The sequence below is a fragment of the Taudactylus pleione genome, unplaced genomic scaffold (assembly GCF_031769625.1).
Source record: "Taudactylus pleione unplaced genomic scaffold, aTauple2 ptg000436l, whole genome shotgun sequence".
In the NCBI taxonomy this organism is placed as follows: domain Eukaryota; kingdom Metazoa; phylum Chordata; class Amphibia; order Anura; family Myobatrachidae; genus Taudactylus; species Taudactylus pleione.
In genome coordinates, this window is record NW_028284838.1 from 11,580,741 (window position 1) to 11,603,752 (window position 23,012).

Genomic DNA, 23,012 nt, shown 5'->3' on the forward strand with positions numbered 1-23,012 from the left:
TAACAGACAGATGCACGCTTGTCGCTGCTGCTTTGAGGATGCAGGTGCGGCTACTGCGCATATATTTCACACACAAACACAGAAAAAAATATTATTTTATTTTGGTTGGAGCGCACTTTGGGGGTTACACCACCCTTTAACAGACAGACGCACGCTTGTCGCTGCTGCTTTGAGGAGGCAGGTGCGGCTACTACGCACACAATTCACAAAGACAGAAAAAAAAGAAGAATTTTTTATTTTTTGTGGAGTGCACTTTGGGGGTTACAGCACCTTTTAACGGACAAGCCAGCCGGCCCTGTACTTATGACACAGGCGCACGCTTGGCGCTGCTCCTTTGTTGATGCACGTGCAGCCACAGTGCACACAATTCACAAAGACAGAAAAAAAAGAAGAATTTATTATTTTTTTTAACAAACACAGAAAATAATTCCTCCACCATTCTGTCAGTGGTGACAGTATCATATGCAGTGACAGTAGACATGTCAGAAATTGTTGCCACGTCCTTCAGTCCGGACCAGATGTCCAAACCGGCCCTTGACTTATGACACAGGCGCACGCTTGGCGCTGCTGCTGTGTTGATGCACGTGCGGCTACTGCGCATACATTTCGCACACAAAGAAAAAAATTATTGTTTATTTTTTGTGGAGTGCACTTTGGGGGTTACACCACCCTTTAACAGACGAGCCAGCCGGCCCTTTACATATGACACCCACGCACGCTTGGCGCTACTTTGTTGATGCACGTGCGGCCACAGTGCACACAATTCACAAACACAGAAAATATTTTTTTATTTTGTTTGGAGTGCACTTTGGGGGTTACAGCACCCTTTAACGCTCAAACCAGCCGGCCCTTTACTTATGACACAGGAGCACGCTTGGCGGTACTTTGTTGATGCACGTGCGGCTACTGCGCACACAATTCACAAACAGAAAAAAAAAAAAATTTTTTTTTGGAGGGCACTTTGGGGGAGCACCCCTGATGCACAGATCACCCCCTGGACAACATTACAGCACCCGTCTAGGACTACAGCCTTTATGGGACACTGCACAACACAGATCAGCCAGCCCCTATAGACTTTGGAGTTTGGAGTGGACACAGCCCCTATGGACAACTGACTGCACAACACAGCCCAGCCAGCCCCTATGACAGCAGCACAACACAGCCCAGCCAGCCCCTATGGACAACAGCAGCACAACACAGCCCAGTCAGCCCCTATGGACTGAGTGGTCATAGCCCCTATTGACAACAGCAGCACAACACAGCCCAGCCAGCCCTAGCTCCCACCCTCTCTCTTCACTGTCCACAGTCGGAGTGAGAAATGGCGCCGACGCGGGGACCTTTATAGAATCCAAAACCCGCGAGATCCGGAAGGCGGGATGATGACGTTTTGCCTCGATTTCAGATCCGAATCAGGTGGGAAAAGTCGAGCCTGACTTGGATCGGGGGGCTCGGGGGGGTTCGGATTTCAGATATCCGAACTCGCTCATCCCTACATGTAATGCCCTTTATAATGTATTATGCAACACACATGTAATGCCCTTTATAATGTATTATGCCACACATGTAATGCCCTAATACATTATGCCACACATGTAATGCCCTCTATATTGCATTATGCCACATACATGTAATGCCTCCCCCCAGTGTCAGAACTAGAGAGTGGTGGGCCCAGGTGCAAGAATGTTTTGCCCCCCCACTTCCTGTCCCGTGTGCGTATCCTGATGAATTAATGTAACCCCGAAACGTTGAAAATAAAACATCTGTTCACGGAGGTAGAAGTCTCTGGAGTGCCGCCTATTTACCAAACTATATTATTATTATATATATATATATATATATATAAACTGAAATATATGCCAGCCTCTACATAAAGTAAAAATACGCTATGCAGGGCGGGTGCAAGGTTTCGAGGTGCCCTAGGCAAAGCTACACAATACCGCCCCTTCTCCCACAATACCATCCACCCAACCCTTCAAAGACAGTACACATCCTCTTCTGTCCCTGACCTGGCCTCCTAGTCAGAGTTGTGGCTGCAAAAAGACACGCATTTGCTCTAAAAAATGCAATTTGCATTTTATAGGTGTTTTTTTTTATTATTCGCTTATTCCGTCTCTCTGCCAAATTTAATATTACTGATGAATTTTTCAGAATAAATATTTCTTATTTTTATCAAACTGTATTAAATTGACTATTAGTTTTCAAATGATAGCGCTGTACATCCCTTTATTATTTGTATACACTATTTGGAGACTGACCCCTCATATTTCCATGCTACTTAACCTCGCCACTAAGAGCACCAATCAGATCACATCAACATTTTTTTTCTAACAGTATTTAAAAGCTTACATGCAAGTAATAGTTTTCTTTTTTTTTTTTCTAAATAAAAACATTTTTTAAATAACATATTTTTCAATTTAATTCAATTATACATACACAAGGGTGGTTTTTACATAAATGCTACAGCAGAACATTGGCACTCAAATCCCTGGGTGACATAGGGCGAAGCCCACTTGTGCGCAGTAAACGACACAGGTGTAATAGTGTATGAAGGTCCCCTGGGCCCAGCAGTAACAACATTGCATTAAGGCTAGCAAACACACATAGGGCTCTATTTATTAACATTATTTTTACTAAAATAAAGTGAAAAAGGGTGTTTTCACACCCTTTTCACATTATTTTAGTTTCACCTGTAGTTATTACAGGGCAATTGGAGTAGAATTAGTAAAATTCTACTCCAACCCCCAGTATCACTTATTTTTAGTAAAGCAGATCACATTTCCCATAATTGTAATGGGAAATGTGATCCGACCTAAGTTACTAAAAATAAATTGTAAAAAAATACCGGGGGAAGCCCTGTGATAATAACGCCACCTGGAGGTGGAGTTATCCAGGGTCTCCCCCGGTTACCGGGCTCCCGCTCTGCTCTAACGGGGAGAGCAGAGGCGGGAGCTGGTACCAGTAATCAGCTATGTGGTCTAAGCAGACCGCAAGCTGATTGCTGTAAAAAAAATAAAAAAAAAATTAAAAAGCCCGGAGAAGATCACCGGAGGCCAGGAGGATGCAGGTAAGTGTAAAGAAGGGAGAGGGCGGTTGCGGGGGGGGGGTAGTAGCGGTGGTCGGTCGGCGCATGCACGGGCTCTTAGTCGCGGTATTTTTCCGAAAATACCGCGACTAGAGTGCGGATGGGATCCGCAGGGACAGAGCTTTATCACAAGCTCTGTCCCTGCAAGGGATTTATAGTAAATCCCTGTGATATTGCCTTAATTCGCAATGCAAATTCAGTCGGTAATATTCAATATGCGGATTGTAGTAAATAGAGCCCATAAACACATATTGGAAAATACCAATATTTAATTAAGCTAAACCCATTTTGATGCAACGGAACAACACTGTACAACACATTGCTGCTTACACACTGTTCTGCCCTAGTAACCTTCTGTATATAGACAAACAAATACATCACAATGATAACATTAATATATGAAAATAACTTGTTCTATTGCTGTAGGAATAAGCCACACATTAGTAGTTCCAGGCCAACAGGAGAGATGTAGAGACCTCCAGGTGCTCCATTCCCTCCACTGTTTTCTTCCCTACCTGCCCCCCCACATGTCTTTTTGGGAGCACTCAGTACTCACTTGTTTCCAGCAACAGGGAGGGGGGTAGGGAGCAATCAGGGGCACAGAAGTATAGTGAATTATGGCAGGTGTTCCCTCTTTTGTGCCAGCTAACATTTTACAGGGGTACAGCACTTACCACGTCTCACTTATACTACAGCATGCACAGGGTGTAGCTTCCAGCATAGACCAGCTCCTTGTCTCTCATCTGGAAGGCGGAGCTTCACTCACTGAGCCTGGCTGGGAGGGAGTGAAGGGGAGGAGGAGATAGCAGGGGACGGAAGTGACTCGGAGCCAGGGACTGGCTGCACTGCGGTGGTTAGCTCCAGTTTAACACAAGACATGCCATGCCCAGAGAGTAGGGGGGGAAAGTGGCAGCTGCAGCTGACAGGATCCGTGCCCGACTCCAGGATCCTGTAGAAATGAAAGATACTCTCTCTGACATCCTTTATTTTAGTGTCAGACTGACTAAACGGCACCCTCTAGTGTCCGGCGCCCTAGGCAGCTGCCTAAAGCTGCCTAATGGTAGCGCCGGCCATGACGCTATGGCTTACCACACTGTCTCTCAGGCTGTAGTTCTTGTCTTCCATCTTTTGTGCAAGGTCTTCTTGATGACAGTGCTGTGGATGCCTCAGGGGTAAGAGGAATGCTGTGCCTGCGGCCAGCCATCCTTAGTCATCAGTCCCACATCACCTTCCTCAAATTCAGCCTCTCATCATCATCCTCAGCCCAGAAGCCCTCCGTCCCCAGCCCCCATCACCTTCCTCCATTGCCAAGCACCATCACCTTCCTCCGTCACCAGGACCTTTCTCTGCTTCTAGCCCCTGTCACCTCCTGTCCCCATCACCTTCCTCTGCCTCCCTCATCTTCCTCTGCCCCCTTCACCTTCCTCTGTACCCAGGCACCATCACTTTCCTCTGCTTCCAGCCTGTAACCTTCTACCCCAGACCCCATCACCTTCCTCTGCCCCAGCCTCCTTCATCTTCTTCTGCCCCATCAGCTTCCTCTGCGTCCAGCCCCATCACCTTCCTCTGCCTCAGCCTCCTTCATCTTCTTCTGCCCCTTCACCTTCCTCTGCTTCCAGCCCGTCACCTCCTACCCCTGTCACCTCTGCCTCTAGCCTCCCTCATTGTCCTCTGCACCCTTCACCTGCCTCTGTGACCTATCACCTTCTGTCCCCCAGTCCTCATCACCTTCCTCTGGACCAGCCTCCATCTTCTTCTGCCCTCTTCACCTTCCTGTACGTCCAGACTCCAGCAGCCGTCACCACTTCACACTGCCAGGGCCCGCCCGCTCCTATCGCCACTCCCTCCAGCGGCACGTGACGTCATCACAAGCGCTACATCCAAAACAAACTTTATTGACCATAGGGGACCTGGGACGGCTCGCTGGCTGCCGCCGGCGGGTATGTTCAACAAAGTTTGTTTTGGACTCGGCGAGCGCTGCTGGAGGGAGTAGCTATAGGAGCGGCAGGCCTCGGCAGGCTTCCCCGTTCAGCCAGGGTCCGGGCCCGGGAGCTGGGATTCCAGTAGCCGGAACTGCAGTCTTCCCCCGATAGCGGCACAGCGGCATATAGTATAAGTCACTGTGACTTATTGTGATGCCGACTGCGCCCTTACAGTTTGGCGCCGTACCCAGCTGCGCACCTAGCATAATGGGCTGGCCAGCCCTGTTGGCACCACCACTCAACTCCACCACCGTGATCTGCAGTGTGAGCTGCTGCAGTCACAGTGAGCGAATTTAGCCAGTGACCTCTGCCAAAAGACCCCCTCCAGTCCCACCCACATTGTAGCCAGCCCTCCCTCCCTGTAGCATACGCTGATCTTGTTAGCCCTCTCCAACCCCCCTGCCGCCCCCCAGCCTGTGCTGCTGTAGCCAGCCCATTCAGTCACAAGTGCTGCCACCCTCCTCCATTGTAGCCCTGGTAAGGGGAACTGAAGCAGTCTTTACACAGCATTTGATGTTAGATTAGTATTGATTGCTTGTTGTGCGCACGCAATTATTGCTAATTGTAACTTTGAACTTGACAATTTACCAATCTATTGCTCTACATGACGACAGTTGTTTTTTTTTTCACTTTTTTCACATTAATCTGTTTTTTTTTGTAAAAAAAAAAATATATATATATATATATATAAATATACTGTATGTGTGTGTGTTTCCAACATATGTATGTATATCTATCTATATCTATATCTATATATACTCTCCAGACCTATTTGAATTAAATTTAGATTACGACCAATCATGTTAGATCTTTTTTTTATTTTTTTCTATTTACTTTACACCACAACAGCAAGCACTACATCTGCACCTCCCCTGAACCCTGACTGTAAATGGCATAATGTTTAACATGTAAACTTTATTTTGTAACGTAAAATAATTACATCCCTCCCCCATCCCCCCTCTGAGTATGCAGAATGCAGAATCACATTTTTTTTTAAGTTGCAACTGTGCAGGACCTATTATGCGACTGTGCAGAAGGGTCTCGTCGCAAGCCCGATGGTCGCGATGGTCTTGACCATTGTGACCATCTTCCTGGCCGCTCGCTATAGCTGTGGGTGGTCACCCACAGCTATGCGAGCGGCCAGGAGGCCGTTCTAAAAAAAAAAAAAATACCGGCCCTGATTCAGAGCGAGCGCTCTGTCAGAGCGACCGGCTCTGAATCAGGGCCACTGTGCTGGCATCACAAATGCAGCAGGGGTTGTCATACACTTCCAACTCCATTTGCATAATAGCAAGGACTGAAATTGCAAAGCTGCAGCTTTGCAATTGCCATCCTTGATGATTCTGTCCCATAGTCAATGCATACTCTTGTATAAATTAAAATATACAAACCTAACGTGTAATAATGACACAATGCATCGTATATATAAAGCAACTTTTTTTAAAACTTTTTTTTAACAAAAAAATAAAAATGTACCGTATATACTCGAGGATAAGCCGAGTTTTTCAGCACATTTTTTGTGCAGAAGAAATCACTCCCTCGGCTTATACTCGAGTCATGCCCGCATGGTACGCTGCTGAGTAGCGTACCATGCGGGCCGCGGTGCAGACTGTGCCTCTGTGACACAGCTGCAACGCGTGTGTAGCGCAGACCGGACGGAGTAGCGTGTAGCACGTGTGTAGCGCGGACCGGAGCCGGCAGCTGCGTGTTGGCTGTAATCAGCAGCCGCTGAGAGTCTGTCAGACTCTCGGCGGCTGCTGCTGCTCCCACTGCGGGAGCCGGAGCCATCTTCCGGCTCCCGCAGTGAGTAATGGGAGAGACGTCGTCATGACGACATCTCTCCCATAATGCACAGCGGCTGGAGGAGCGTCGGGACCAGGAGTGGGGTTTCAGGTAAGTGTTTTTTTATTTTTTATTAAGTCTCTCTCTACTGGGGGGGGGGGGGACTACTACGGGGGCACTACCACGGGGGGTATTACTACTGGGGGCACTACCAGGGGGGGATTACTACTGGGGGCACTACCAGGGGGGTAGATTACTACTAGGGGCACTACCAGGGGGGTAGATTACTACTGGGGCACTACCAGGGGGGTGGATTACTACTGGGGGCACTACCAGGGGGGGATTACTATGGGGGCACTACCAGGGGGGGATTAGTACTGGTGGCACTACCAGGGGGGTGGAATACTACTGGGGGCACTACCAGGGGGGGATTACTATGGGGGCACTACCAGGGGGCACTACCAGGGGGGGATTACTACTGGGGGCACTACCAGGGAGGTGGATTACTACTGGGGGCACTACCAGGGGGGGATTACTACTGGGGGCACTACAAGGGGGGGATTACTACTGGGGGCACTACCAGGAAGGTGGATTACTACTGGGGGCACTACCAGGGGGGGATTACTACTGGGGGCACTACCAGGGGGTGGATTACTACTGGGGGCACTACCAGGGGGGTGGATTACTACTGAGGGCACTACCAGGGGGGGATTACTACTGGGGGCACTATCAGGGAGGTGGATTACTACTGGGGGCACTACAAGGGGGGGATTATTACTGGGGGCACTACCAGGGGGGTGGATTACTACTGGGGGCACTACCAGGGGGGTGGATTACTACTGGGGGCACTACCAGGGGGGGATTACTACTGGGGGCAATACAAGGGGGGATTACTACTGGGGGCACTACCAGGGGGGTGGATTACTACTGGGGGGCACTACCAGGGGGGGATTACTATGGGGGCACTACCAGGGGGGATATTACTACTGGGGGCACTACCAGGGGGGATATTACTACTGGGGGCACTACCAGGGGGGGATATTACTACTTGGGGCACTACAAGGGCGGGCTACTACTGGGAGCACTATATAAAGGGCTTACTACTGGGGGCACAAGGGGCACTGCATAGGGGGGACCACTACCGGGAAAACTGCATAGCGGTGGCGCCAAAAAATATACCCGCTTACCAAAAAATTTGGGCCAGTGTCCAGAACCATACACACTGAGCGGCTTTCCCCCTGGGCGGACAGCTTTCCATAGCACAGCGCTATGCAAAGCCGTTCACAAAGCTGCTCGTGCTGGTAATACCTCTGACATCACGTCACACTGCGCAGAGCCACGTCGGGAACAGCTGGACGTCAGCTGGAGTGAAATCTTGCCTTGCGCATCAACGTGCTCACTGTGCGAATGGACGTGTACGGCTAGAGCTTGCTAACAGAGAGCAAATAGAAGTACTGTAGCAGGCTTTCAACGGAGCATGGCCTAGTGCATGTGTACTGTTCAAAAGTTTTCAAAGTATTTTTTTTATCTTGTTAGAAATGGATCCCAATACTTCTAATCCTGGACCAAAACAAAAACGCAGGTCATATGAAGCTGGTTTCAAACTAAAGGTTGTGTCAAGAGCAGAAGAGAGCAATAACAGTATTGCAAGTAGGGAATTTCGTGTTGACGAAAAACAAGTGAGGGAGTGGCGGAAAATGAAAGCTAACTTGGAAAAGATTCCAAAGGCAAAAAAAGCTCGACGTGGTTTAACGACTTCATATGAAGCTCTAGAGACTGAATTGCATAAATGGGTTATGGAGTGTCGTCAAAATGGTTACTGCGTGACACGTATGGGAATTCGCTTATGTGCCCTTCAAATGGCTAAAGATGACAAATTAAAAGCACCAGGCATTGAAAATTTTGTTGCGTCAGCAGGATGGTGTACCCGCTTTATGAATAGATTTGCCTTATGTTTGCGGCAAAGAACAAAGATTTCACAGAAGTTGCCAAAAGACCTTGATGAGAAAGTGATGTCATTCCATTCATTCATCATAAAACAAAGAAGGATCCATAACTTTGACCTGGGAGATATTGGGAATATGGATGAAACACCTATGACCTTTGATCTTCCTAGCAACAGAACTGTGGCAAATTTGGGAGAAAAAACTATTTTACTTAGAACCACAGGAAATGAAAAAAATCATTTCACAGTCGTTCTGTCATGTTTGGCTAATGGAACTAAGCTGCGGCCTGTCATTATTTTTAAAAGAAAGACCTTGCCTAAAAAGGTCAAATTCCCACCACGAATTACAGTGCGTGCACATATTAAAGGCTGGATGGATGAAGATGGAACAAAAAAATGGCTGGAAGAAATTTGGAACGGACGTCCAGGAACAGCCTTAAAGAAAAAAACATCATTGCTAGTTTGGGATATGTTCAGAGGCCACACATCTGATAACATAAAAAAATTGGCAAAGTCTTCTCAAGTTTCTTTGGCCGTTATTCCAGGTGGGCTTACATCTGTATTGCAGCCCCTAGATGTGTGTTTAAACAAACCTTTCAAAGACCGTGTGCGAAAAATGTGGCATGAATGGATGTCATCTGGTCAAGCCAGATTGACAAAAGTTGGAAATCTGATGAAGCCCGACATAGAATTGGTAGCAAAGTGGGTTCGTGATGCATGGGAAGAGATTCCAGAGGACATGGTGCAACGTGCCTTCAAGAAATATGGCATTAGTAATGCTATGGATGGCAGTGAAGACAGCGCTTTGTATGAGAACGACAGCAGTGATGGTGATGACTGCGAACTCAGTGATGATGACAATGTCTATGCTGATAGCCTCACACCAGATAAAGTTGAAGCTCTGTTTGGACATACAGATGATGAGGAGGAATCCAGTTTTGAAGGATTTTAACTCTTTTGTTTTAGCTTGGTTGCTGATTGAGCTAAGGTTTTTGTACTTGTAAAGTTATTGTTGATACCATATTGGTTTTGTTGACTTTCTTTTCCACTTACAGAGCTAGTTTACTGTTTTTCTTTGAAATAAATATTCAAAAAACATTTAACCTACTGATGCCTCAATTAATGTAATTTTATTGGTATCTATTTTTATTTTTTAAATTTACCAGTAGCTGCTGCATTTCCCACCCTAGGCTTATACTCGAGTCAATAAGTTTTCCCAGTTTTTTGGGGTAAAATTAGGTACCTCGGCTTATATTCGGGTCGACTTATACTCGAGTATATACGGTAATACAATTTTAAATTTGGTCAACAGACTCCAACATCTCCACAATCTTTTCTCTCAAATTGAGCACATCTTCCCTAAGGACAACATCCCTGTCATGCCTCTCTTGTTCTGCACACTATTTTAGCATCATGTTACATAAGGCAAAATATTAAATTTTGTAGGTGATTAGCAGGAGCACCGTCTGCAAGTATCAAAACTTCTTGTGAATCTTTGCAAATAAATGATAAATGAGAGCTTTTCAATAAAATTAGGACTTGACTAAAGACTAATTCAGGGATGTATGTTCATCTCAGTATATATTATATACGTTAAGCACATGTACAGTATGCTTCCTGCATTCTCCCTTGCAGACCAGCCAACCTGCAGCGTGATTGACAAGCTGCCTTGTAGGGCCTGACTTGGGATCCATTTATGCAAATTGAGGTGTGATGGCTCCATTTTCAACGAGGCATTTACATCGGAGATGGATGGATTTGCCCAGCTGTTTATGTGTGGCAGTACAAATCCATCCTTATCTGAATATGGCCTTAAGATAGACCTTGCGTCACCATACATTTTTCAAAATCACTGCCGCAAATGCAAACAAACAAAATACATTTTAAAGTCAGACTGCTTTACTATGTACCTTGAGGCACATCTTCTGCAAAATCCGGTATGCCACTCTCTGAAGGTCCTTGGGTGGATGAGGCAGCATAATTAGACCCAGAGGATGGGGGGTCAGCAGGCGGAGTGTCGACAGGGGAGGAGGGAAGATGGGCAGGCGAGGGAAATTGGTTAAATGAGGGCGGTTGGTTATTTGAGGGAAGTTGGTTAGGGGATGGAGGTTGGTCAGGGGAGGCTGAGTGTGGAGGGGATGCTGAGTGGGCAGGGGAGTGTGACATTTCAGGGGAGGGGGAGATGGGGCCGCCTGTCTCCTCTGGTGAAGTCCTTTCTGCTGTCCTTGGAAATAAAGATTATTTCTAATTAAAATTATTTGTTGAAGACCCCATTAGACATAATTAAAGGTACTGTACATAAAACATTGTTTACAGAATCACATATAAATATTCAAACATATTTTTTAAAATATATAATCATATATCTAAAGATATTTACTAAATATTAATACATACAGACATATCTAGGTATGCACAAATGTGTTTATTTAAAATGTAACATAAAATAGAACATATACTATAACACACACACACACACACACCATTAAGAAATATCTAATCTACTATTACTATAAACCTAATATAGTTGACATTAATGTGTTCAGACACAAAATGCACTTGTACACCATATACATGAAAAACAAAATGGCCACATAACAAAAGCAAATGGAAGCATGAAACTAACAGACAGATGTAACAGTACAATCCTGAAAACATTGGCAGAATGCATACTAACATGCATACACAATTGTTTGCAAATTACTTCTTGAAATGAGGGCCCGTAAGTGGGCCAGGAGGTCAGGTTGTCATCGTCGCAGATCCGAACAAACAAATATGATAAAGGGAAGCGCTCTGTGGTGAATGTGTATAACCGGATTCTAATGAAAATGGATGGATGTAAGGTAACCTGTATTTAGACGTTGGTATTATTTTACATATAAGGTACCGTATATACTCAAGTATAAGTCGACCCGAATATAAGCCGAGGTACCTACTTTTACCCCAAAAAACTGGGAAAACTTACTGACTCGAGTATAAGCCTAGTGTGGGAAATGGCAGCAGCTGGTAGTGCCCCCAGTAGTAATTCCCCCTGGTTGTGCCCCCAGTAGTAATCCCTCCAGGTAGTGCCCCCAGTGGTAATCCCCCCTTTCAGTGCCTCCAGTAGTAATCCCCCCCTGGTAGTACCCCCAGTAGTAATTCCCCCTTTTAGTGCCCCCTGTAGTAATCCCCCACTGGTAGTGCCCCCTGTAGTAATCCTCCCCTGGTAGTTCCCCCAGTGGTAATCCCCCCTTTTAGTGCCCCCTGTAGTAATCCCCCCTTTTAGTGCCCCCTGTAGTAATCCCCCCCTGTAGTAATCCCCCCCTGGCAGTGCCCCCTGTAGTAATCCCCCCCTTGTAGTTCCCCCAGTGGTAATCTCCCCTTTTAGTGCCCTCTGTAGTAATCGCCCCCTGATAATGCCCCTTGGTAGTGCCCCCTGTAGTAATCGCCCCCTGGTAGTGCCCCCTGATAATGCCCCCTGGTAGTGCCCCTGTAGTCATCGCCCCCTGTAGTCCCCCCCCCTAGTAGAGAGAGACGTGAAAAGATAAAAAAAAAAAATCACTTACCTGAACTCCCGCTCCTGGTCCCGCCGCTGTCCGCTCCTCTGGCCGCTTTGCATGGGAGAGACGTCGTCATGACGACGTGTCTCCCATCACCCACTGCGGGAGCCGGAAGATGGCTCCCGCAGTGGGAGCAGCAGCAGCCGCTGAGAGTCTGACAGACTCTCAGCGGCTGCTGATTACACCAAACACGCAGCTGCCAGCTCCGGCGGCTGTGTGTTTGGCAGTGTGTAGCGCTGACCGAACTCCGTCCGGTCAGCGCTACACTTGACTCGAGTATAAGCCGAGGGGGTACTTTTTCAGCACATTTTTTGTGCTGAAAAACTCGGCTTATACTCGAGTATATACGGTAACTCTAATCCTCATGCATGGGTCATGTCAAATTATGGATTTGAAGAAGATCTGGTGGGCAAGATCTTGAGGCTGGGACTTGGTCACATATGCAAAAAAGTCTAACAAATTAGGTGGACAAAAACTGTGGGCTGGGAGTTCAACACGTATATTTAAAGGGTGATGAGATGTCCAATAAAGGCAATTGTCCAATCTAGCAGAGACCAGGTGGGCAAGAACTTTGGGCAGGGTGTTGGGAAAATATACTGTAATCCTTTCTTAGTGCTGGTTCAGGTACACTCCTCCTTCCCATCTCACATTACCTCAGGAGTAAGGAGCGCAGTATCAGGGTGATGATGACACTATGTTGCAGTGTAATTTAGATAAGAATGGTTTTACTTACCAATTGCTGTGCCTGCTGGTCTGTCACCTCTCTGCAAGTCCTCCGATGTGTGCATAAGAGCAGGTCCGACCACCTGCGTTCCAGCTAAACTATTGTGCATCTGCACCCCAGTCTGCGTAGCCTCCGCTGCACCTCGCATTATGCCGCTAACTTCACCGCCTTTCCCACATATGGCACCACATGCCCCAGCCATCAGTCCATTACCTTGATGAGGATGCAAAGTTCCCGGCAACTAAAGCATGCGGCTCTCATGAAGGCAATGGCGATTATTTCAATATGCATGCTTTATAAAGACTCTGGTGGATTCTAATTGGCTGCCTACATAAAAATGGCTGCTTTGAAAATATCTCTAGCTATGTTTTAAGTTTTAACCAATGTACACACAGTTTACATGACATTACTAACAACACTCTACAGGTGTCATACCAGATGCCTTTGCAGTCATACGCATGTGCTCCATTTTGCAGATCTCTTTGGCAAATGACTCTTCTGCCTAGGGAGAGTGGTTTTATAGACATTTGTTAATTGAGTATGTGATGCATACGTGTGCAATTACTCCTCCCCAAGTACGCATATGTTTATAAAAACCCTTAGATGGATTTAGAACTTTGCCAAAGATGGAGGGAGACACTGATTTTGATCTTGTCCCATTTCAGGAAGAATTTGGACAGGACTTGACAGAAGATGATCCGGCTTTGGATACACTTGCAGATGTGGATGGTGGTCCAGTTGCTGTGACTTCACAAAGGTCCCGTCTCCACCTCCTCCACACACATCACCTCCAAATGTGTCTGACACAATGGAAGGAAACCCAACAGTCTATGCTGATGACAAGATACGAGTACGAGGTCTTAGTAGTATGGAAAATTAGGTGCTTCTACAAGAGGCAATCGTCCAATTTTATAGCGGGACCAAATTTCCTTTAAAAGGTCATGGGAAGATCATGGGTCAAAATTGGCAAAAAAGTTTATGCTGTGCACTCATATAACCATACTACAAAGTTTCTAAGAAAACGATAAGAATAAGTATTCTTTTTAAATCAATTTGCTTGTTATTGTAAACCACAAAAGTCTCACTTTTAAAAAACATGTTCTCTAATTGGTTCCTCAGGACCCTCAACAGTGCATGCTTTCCATGTCTCCTTCCAATAACGAGTTTAACAATTATCTTCAACTAAGTATCTTTGTAAAAAATGTTAAAGAATTCACCTGTACAGCTGCTGGGTGACGTTGAAATATTTCCCTGTGTGAGGTCCAGAGGGCCAAGTTTGATAACCAATGGTTGAATTAATATTTTTTAAGATAATTTTAATTTCTAACCTGTGTACTGTGTAATATGTGTATTGCTTGTCTAGTATAAAATGGATGTGTGAAAATAATTTCGATGTGTTATTACAATATTTTTACAGGATAATTAGTTAAATAACATTTGTCTTTTCATATATTTAATCCACATGGAGTGACCTTCGCAGCCGATTTAGGAGCAAAAATAAATCCCGGATTGAGCATGCAAAAGGACCAGGAGGTCCCCTCCCTGAGATCTTAGCATTGACACGAGAAGATCTTAAAATTTTGGGCACCATAGAATGGAGGTTGTTGGCAGATGGCCACTTAGATCACCTGGTGGTTCCTGCCACTGATGCCCGACATGCTGACTGTAGTAAGTGTTTATTTTTCAGTCTGTCAATCAGTCGGTCTGTATGTCTATCAGTTGGTCTGTCTGTCTGTCGGTCTGTCTATAACTCTGTAACTTCAAAAATGTATTTTTTCTTTTTCTTCGTTTTAGGAGACCAACACCCTCAAAAGCTGGGGGGGGGGGTACACAACCTCCATCTGTGTCACCCCCCATCCACCACTGCCACTCTGGCAGCAGTAATCAACTGCATTAGGGTGGCAGTGGAAAGATAAACTGCAGCCATCCAGACAAGCATGCCGGAGCAAACCTCCGTTATTAGGGATACCCGTCAAGATCTCAGGGAGATGAAAGATTGACTTCATGGCCCAAGTGGGTGCTCCACCGTGGTGGACCAGTGCCCTGCCAAGCTAGGAACCAGCTCTTGGCAGGGTACCCGATGGTCCACCCGGAACCGGGATTATTCTGCGAAGCGTCAGAACACAGAATAACATTTTTTGCCAATTTCCATACAGGTCTTTCCATGATCTTTTTTGAACTTGGTCCTACTATGAAATCTGGACAATATTGCCTCTTTGAAGCACCTCTCTGATTTTCTAAGACCTGGTACCCGTATTTTATTATCATATATTGTGTCTGAATACGTTGTGCCAGACACATTTGGATGGAATTATTTTGTAGTATTAGTTATTGCCATTTCTGATAGACTTTTTAAAAAGTAAAAAAAAATCTGATAAGTCTGTGTTTGATATTATAACCCTTAACAAAAAAATATTAAACTATTATACAGTATATGCATGACATTTAATATACAAAAATTAACAAGTGTATTTTTACAGTGTGTTTTGGGTATACAACTGCTGCGAATATAACACACTACATTATAACCACATATAAATCATAGTTTGTAAACAATCATACATTGAAATAAGACAATGAAGGTATACATGTAAAGTAATTCAAAGAAAAAAACGTTTAAGTTACAAAATAATAGTAATGACGTGAATAAATGTTAAATAAAAATATAATAAAAAAACACTTTCTATTAAACTATTAATTCATACTTTCTTTAAACTATTACTTTAAAATGTGCAATACAAGAGTACCTCTGCTTTAACACACATGTAACAACTTTCTCATTGCTAATCTGTGCATACAATCACACTCATGGCTATATCACCTGCTATTATTCTCCTAGGATTTTAGTATGCAATGGGACTTTTAGCAGAGCTAAAATATCGGTAAACATCGAGTAACATCGGACCCATACGCAGCAATTGCACAAGCTCATACCTAAAGGTGCGTACACACGGTATGATTAAAATGCACGATATAAACGATAACGATACAGATCATATCGTTCATATCGTACATTTTTCGGTACATCCAACCCACCAATGACCTGTGATGCGCGGGCACGTATGGACGATAACGATATCGTCCATCGACTGTGCATGTAGGCCAACCTGGTCGATATCAACCAGGTTACTATAGGGACCAGTGATCGTTGCTGGTCGTCGTTGGTGAGTTGATGGTGTGCTGGATGATCGATATCAATCATCCAGCACACCCGGGAGATCGTTCAGTGATATCGTTATCGCTGACTGTCGTTCCGTGTGCATGCATCATTATATACTCAGGAATTGCTAACAGCCATGCACGCTATGAGACCTCACTCTCATTAGGTCATTGCAGTGGCAAATTTACGCACGTCCCTGCAACGGCGTTCTAACGCACAGGCACGCCTGTGTTCGCTCGACCACAGCCTGTCACCACCCACAAACAACACTTCCTGTCAATCACTCTGCTTTGGATCTGCGTGGCCTCTGCAATTGCAAATCCCTTTGCAATTATCTAGTTTGCGCACGCGCACTGCAATGCATATGCATGCGCAGAACGCAACAATCGACCGATTGCCTGCGTATAAGTAACTGCGTTCTTTGCTGAATCAGGCCCAGAGTCCCAATAGTAGTTACACGCAGCATGCCGGCCTGAATGCAGAGAAAGCAGCCATAGCTTTATCAGTACTGGGGTAGTCGGGCACAAATTGGAGAAGACAACCAAACTTTACCAGAGTCTGATGAGTCCAGGAGGATCAGGTGAATGGGAAATCTCAAATCAATGGCAAGTGGCTCTGAAATTTAGCTTCCAGGTTACACCATGCAGAGGGCAGATATAGAAATGTGCTCTGGTGGCTTCGGAGGACAATTCTGTGCAGAGAAAACAATTATGGGGAGTGGGGAGTCCTTGCTGACTGGAGATTGCGATGTCTCAAGCTGAAGCCAAGCTCACACATGTCCACTCGCTAAGACTCTTGGCTATATCAGCTACTGCACACTTTTAAAAAAGAAAAATTGGTACTCTGCTTCTAAAAAGATTCTGCTATGGCAGAAATTATCGACACCAAGACACTGGTACCTATATATATAAGGGAACAATCCATCTAAAAATATATTATATAAATCTAATGCATATATAAAAGAGATTGCATATGAATTTTTCTAATAATCAATTTCTATATTCCAAAAATATAGTACAATACACATTTTAATATTCCATCGGGGAATTAATGAAAATAGAGTTCCATAAAAATTAATTATCCAGAAAAAATATGCATAATAGCAAGAATCCTTTATGTATCAATGTTCCATAAGCTGTAATAAATGGATTTCAACATATAAATTCTCTCTTTAGTGTGGTAAAAAAAGGTGTTCCTGGGACAAACAATATGATATCCACAGTCCACGATCTCTGACTCTTAGATAAAGCTCCCATAATAGGAGCGAAACATGTCAGAGGAATAGGACTTCATTGCTTCTATTCTGTGGACTGATCTAAAGGACCCCGGCTATATTTCTACGGACATGCTAAAGATTTTACTACTCAATACCTGCATACTCGGATAAAACCCATACACAACAGATGACTGGAGACTTCAGCTGAACACTGCCATTAGCTCCAGAGAGCCAGGTAACAGTGTGTGCCGATTTGCAGCCAGTCTGTTAGTGAATGCCATTTACTTACTAACGGATGAGCCCTCTAAACGCTGGGACCAGGGCCATTTGTAGGGGTGGGCGACCCGTGCAATCGCACTGGGTGCTCCGTCCCGGCCCTGTCAGTCACTCACACAGACAACTGTAGCAGAGGTAGCAGCGACCGCTTCCCTGCATTCACTGGTGCCGCTTCTTCTCTCCCAGGCTGTCCACCCCCTCCCACCCACCGCATGACGCGGCTGCATCGTGACGTCACGATGTCACGTTGAGCAGCTGCGCAGAGGATCCCAACCAGGTGCCATTCACGCCCGCCCCACTCCACTGACTGCCTGCCCTCCCACCCAACTGACTCACTGGCCGCCTTCCCAACCATCCCATCCATCCACCCACTCATATACCCGCCCATACGCTGCATCTCTGCTCAGCCCAAGCGGCCAGCCTATGAGACAGCAGGTAAGTAGTTTTTTTTTTTATGGGGAGCAATGTGCTTTTTTTCTATGGGGGGATCAATATGGTATATTCTGTGCGGGGGGAGCAATGTGGTATATTCTGTGAGGGCGGAGCAACGTGGTATATTCTGTGGGAGAGCAATGTGGTATATTCTGTGGGAGAGCAATGTGGTATATTCTGTGGAAGATCAATGTGGTATATTCTGTGGGGGGAAGCAATGTGGTATATTTTGTGTCGGTGGGAACAATGTGGTATATTCTTTGTCGGGGGGAACAATGTGGTATATTCTGTGGGAGAGCAATGTGGTATATTTTGTGGGAGAGCAATGTGGTATATTCTGTGGCAGAGCAATGTGGTATATTCTGTGGGAGGGAGCAATGTGGTATATTCTGTGGGGGGGGAGCAATGTGCTGTTTTTTTTCTGTGGGGGAGCAATGTTATTTCCTTTGTGAGGGAGCAATGTGTTTTTTCTCCTGTGGGGGTACACGGGACTGATGGTGTGCCTTAGAACAGGAATAGGAAAAACAGCAGTTGGTTTTGCTGTCCCTAATCCTATGGTTATAAGTCATTTAGCCGTAAGGTAGTCTTTTCATTTGAGACCACACACCTAGTTGTGAGGCCACACCCAGTTTCTGGTGGTGCGCTTTCTTAACGTTTGGTACTATTGTTGGGGGGGGAGTGCATTTTGTCTGTTCGCACTGGGACTCTGGGCCTGATTCAGAGCCGCTCGTAAGCGTCCGCTCGTTCGCTCCGAGCGATGTTCACACATCTGCGCGTGCGTATGGGTCGTAATGCGCATGCGCCAACCAGTCAGTGCGGTCGGAAAATGTGTGTTCGCAAAATTGCGAGTGCCTGCTAATTTGAGTGACATGATGAGGCGTTTGTGGGTGGTAACAGGGGAAGGTGCTTGAAAACGGGGAGTGGAGATCCGAACGCAGGCGTGCCAAACGGTCAAAACGGGCGTTTTAAGGGTGTGCATAATTAACAAAGCAGCGTCATCGACCATGTCACTTGGTTGTTTCTTAGCCTGAACTGTTCGCATGATTGCGGTAGGAAAATCCAACCACAAGCACTGCGAGCAGTTCAGATGCCTTTCGATGTACTCGATTAATCTAATAAATAGCGGAGATGACGTATGATGCGAGCGGCCAGGGGGCATCTTTACAAAATAGCGAGTGCATGTTTTGTTCGCTCGCTCAGACATAGAGGCGTCAACAGACCGCAAAGAGCGAGCGCTCAATTTAAATAGCCGGCCCCTTTTTCTGAACGAGCGAGCGCAAATAGCGTCCGGCTCTGAATCAGGCCCTCTGTCCCTAGAAATGGCCCTGGCTGGGACAGTTCCTACTTATGTTCACATCATTGTGGCTCCATAGACCGTGGACTGTGGATATCACATTGTTTGTCCCAGGAGCACCTTTTTTACCACACTAAAGAGATAATTTATATGTTGAAATCCACTTATTACAGCTTATGGAACATTGATAAATAAAGGATTCTCCTTTTTATACATATTTTTGATGGATAATTAACTGCATGTGCAGTACACCGAGCCATAACTAAGGCTGGCTCGTGGCACCACGCCACCTCAATATAATGTCACACGGAGGAGGCGGGGCTACAAACACCGATAATTACAACAAAGCCAGGAGGATGCTCCGGGAGGCTGTAGGAGCAGCAGTGTGACCGTCTGAAGCATCATAAGGATGCTCCATGCGACACTGCTGCAGAGATTCTGGTTGCAGTTACCCTGCCGCTCTGTGCAGCTGCACTGCTCACACACCCCTAGATATGGCTCTGGCAGTATGGGTCCTGGATGATGGCAAGCAGAACGGCAGCAGACTGTCAGTGACCGACAGTCTGCTGCCATTTCTGGGCAGGGAGGCAGTGGCGATGGCCTCCGTTTCCCCAAATGGAGGCATGTCACTGCCGATGCGGGGTGGGATGATGCCAGAATCTCTGTCCGCTGGCGGAGATTTCCTGGTCTCTTTTGAGCAACTGCGTTCACCTGCTTCAGCGACCCCATGGTCACTCAGTTGGCAGAGGATCACGCAGATGTTCTGATGCTGCGTCCATGGATGCAGCTCGGAACAGTAGTGCATGCAGAAGGCAGGAAGCCTGCTGCAATAACAACATAATAGTACTATCACAACTGCTACCATGGTAGCAGCTACGATAGCAATAGCGTCAGACCTTAAATCACCCCCATTGTTCGGGAAGTTCTCCCAACACTGTTGTAGAAGTTCCCACAAATATGCTGCACTTGTAGGTGGCTTTGCTTTCGCCCTTGTGTCCAGTTCATCCGAAACCAGCTTGATGGGGTTTAAGTATGGACACTGTGCTGGCCATTCCATGATTTAAAGTTTACCTTCTTGTTTTTTTCATCAAAGGTTGTTCTGACATACAGTAGCCTGGATGTATATTGTATGTCATTATCTTGCTGTACCTACTGTTTTGCTTTGTTTCTATTTATAAGAACACTGGAGAATTACAAACTATACATACTCTGCACACAGGAACTAGGCTAAATAGTAATATATGATAAATACTGCAACTTACGTCATGTCCTGGAGTGGAAGGGAACTGCAGTGTGTACATGATATGAGCTGGGTGTACTGCACTATGGCATGATGTGAGCCGGGAACATTGCAGTGTGGCATGATGCGAGCCAGGGGAACTGCAGTGTGGCATGCTGTGAGCAGGAGACACTGCAGTGTGACATGATGTGAGCTGGGAGCATTGCAGTGTGACATGTTGTGAGCTGCGGCACTGCAATGTGGTATGATGTGGGCAGAGGGCACCGGACTGTGGAATGGTGTGAGTTGGGCGAACTGTGGTTGCATGATGTGAGCCAGTGTCACTGCAGCAGGGGTATATGTACCCCTTGGCCAGGATGGCACTCACCAGGGGCACTGGCCAAGGGGAGGTTCTGCCCGGCGGTGTCACTCGTGGACTTCCCTTCCCCACCTGGGTGATTGACAAGCCCACATATGGCACAGCTGGCCTGTACAATATAAATTTTTTTTTGCTATTGCCGTGCAGCATGCGTGATGTCATGACGTCATGCTGTGCTGCACCACTGAGAAGCAGAGGGATGTTAAAAGCTGGCACAGGGGGGTGGGGGGGCTGGGAAGATACGGGGAGTGAGCCTGGATAGACAGAGGGGTGACATGGGGGGCCTAGAGTGACATGGGGGGGCTGGAGTGACACAGGGGAGTCTGGAGAGACACAGTGGAGGCCTGGAGTGACACATGGAGAGCCTAGAGAGACACAGGGGGGACTGTAGTGACTCAGGGTGGGGCTAAAGTGATACAGGGGAACCCTGGTGTGACAAAGGGGAGCCTGGAGTGACAGGGGGTGCCAATTTTTTTTTCCAGGGTTGCACAGAGCACTAGATACACCCCTGCTAATTCTTCATGTCTTTGCTTGTATAATTACTTTAACAATACCAAAGCTGCATTGATTGTTTAATGTTCTAAGCTGAAATTGTACATTTGTTTTAACTAATTACAAAGGCCGAGTGTTATTTTATTGTATCTGAATCTTTTTATTATTATAATAAATTTGTTAATCTGACTACCAGCTCTTCTTTAACTTTTATGCTTATTTCTTATTTTGTTATATTTTGATAATCAGGCAAAATTAATCAGGGTCAGTGAAGAAGTATTTTATTGAGTATAATTGGGCCAAATGCTCTAGCAGGCTGTTCTTAGTGAGGATATCTGCACTGGTGCAAAATATGGATTCATGGACTTGTGAATCCAACCTTTAAAATACAATTACCACAATGTGATGCATGCATGTGTGGACACATTTGTGGATTTACAGGTATGTTTCATTACATAAATCTTAATCTATGTATATGACCTCAACATGCTTATATTTATAAAGTAATACAGTGATAACATCACTATTTTGTATGAAGCAATATGCATTATCCCTCCATCAGGTAAAATGTCTTACAAATGTCTTATGGTTGCCCAAATCCCTGTGGGCAGCATGTACAGTCCTCTTTCAGTTGCCATGTCAGTATAATGCATTCCGAGTTTCATGTCAGGTGTTGCGAACAGTCAATCTGTTGCCAGGAATTAAAGAGTCGGAATCAATTAATTTTGTGCTCCTGATGATGAATATGCCATGCTTAATTTTCAATATGCTCTAGTTTTTGAGATATGCATATGTATTTTATACTTATGAAAAATTAAATTAAACAATGTTAACAATAATTAAAAATATATATTTTTTATTCTGATTAAATTTGATTCGTAAAATGTTATAATGTTATAAAAAGACACAGGATAATTACATAAGTGTTAGGAAGTTATGCTGAATCATTTTTTGTAGGATTGTCTTTTGTATTCTAGTTGCGGGCAGTCCCTCTACAGTAATCGGCCATCATGTGACTATCCCACCTTCCTTGATATCTTTCTTCCATTACCTGAATATCCTGGTGGAAACGTTCACCCTGTTCTTCGCTTAAATTTCCTAGATTGGACGGGAAGTGATCTAAATGGCTGTACAAAAAATGTACTTTAATACTCTTGTTTGCACCTGCTTTCTCGAAACATTTTAGCATGTTGTGGTTGTCTGCCTTGTAATTGCCTAAAATATTTTGAATTACAGACACATAACTCAGCAATGCTTCAGATTCAGCTTCAGACATAGATGTGGTAAAATATTGGATCCTTCACCAGTTTTTGTATCTGTGGCAGTGCTTGAAGTGGTGCGGTATACGGCGGTATGACATACCGCACCAGTTTTTGTATCTGTGGCAGTGCTCAAAGTGAGGCGGTATGACATACCGCCACTTCCTGCCACCACATCGTTTTTGCCACATTAAAAAAGGTACCAGCATTGGAATCGTATATGGGGTCCCA

The 23,012-nt window shown here is 45.4% G+C and overlaps 1 protein-coding gene across 1 annotated transcript in view; it reads right to left on the reverse strand.

Moving 5' to 3' along the window:
* LOC148505864 (palmitoyltransferase ZDHHC20-B-like) overlaps positions 1-13,256 on the reverse strand; it is a 41,330-nt gene extending 28,074 nt beyond the window's left edge. The window contains exons 1-2 of the mRNA XM_088447668.1: positions 13,064-13,256; positions 10,702-10,914 (exon numbers count right to left, since the gene is read on the reverse strand). Coding sequence (XP_088303794.1) covers positions 10,702-10,914; positions 13,064-13,256 — 406 coding nt within the window. The remainder of the gene's footprint in view (positions 1-10,701; positions 10,915-13,063) is intronic.
* Positions 13,257-23,012: the final 9,756 nt, after the last annotated feature.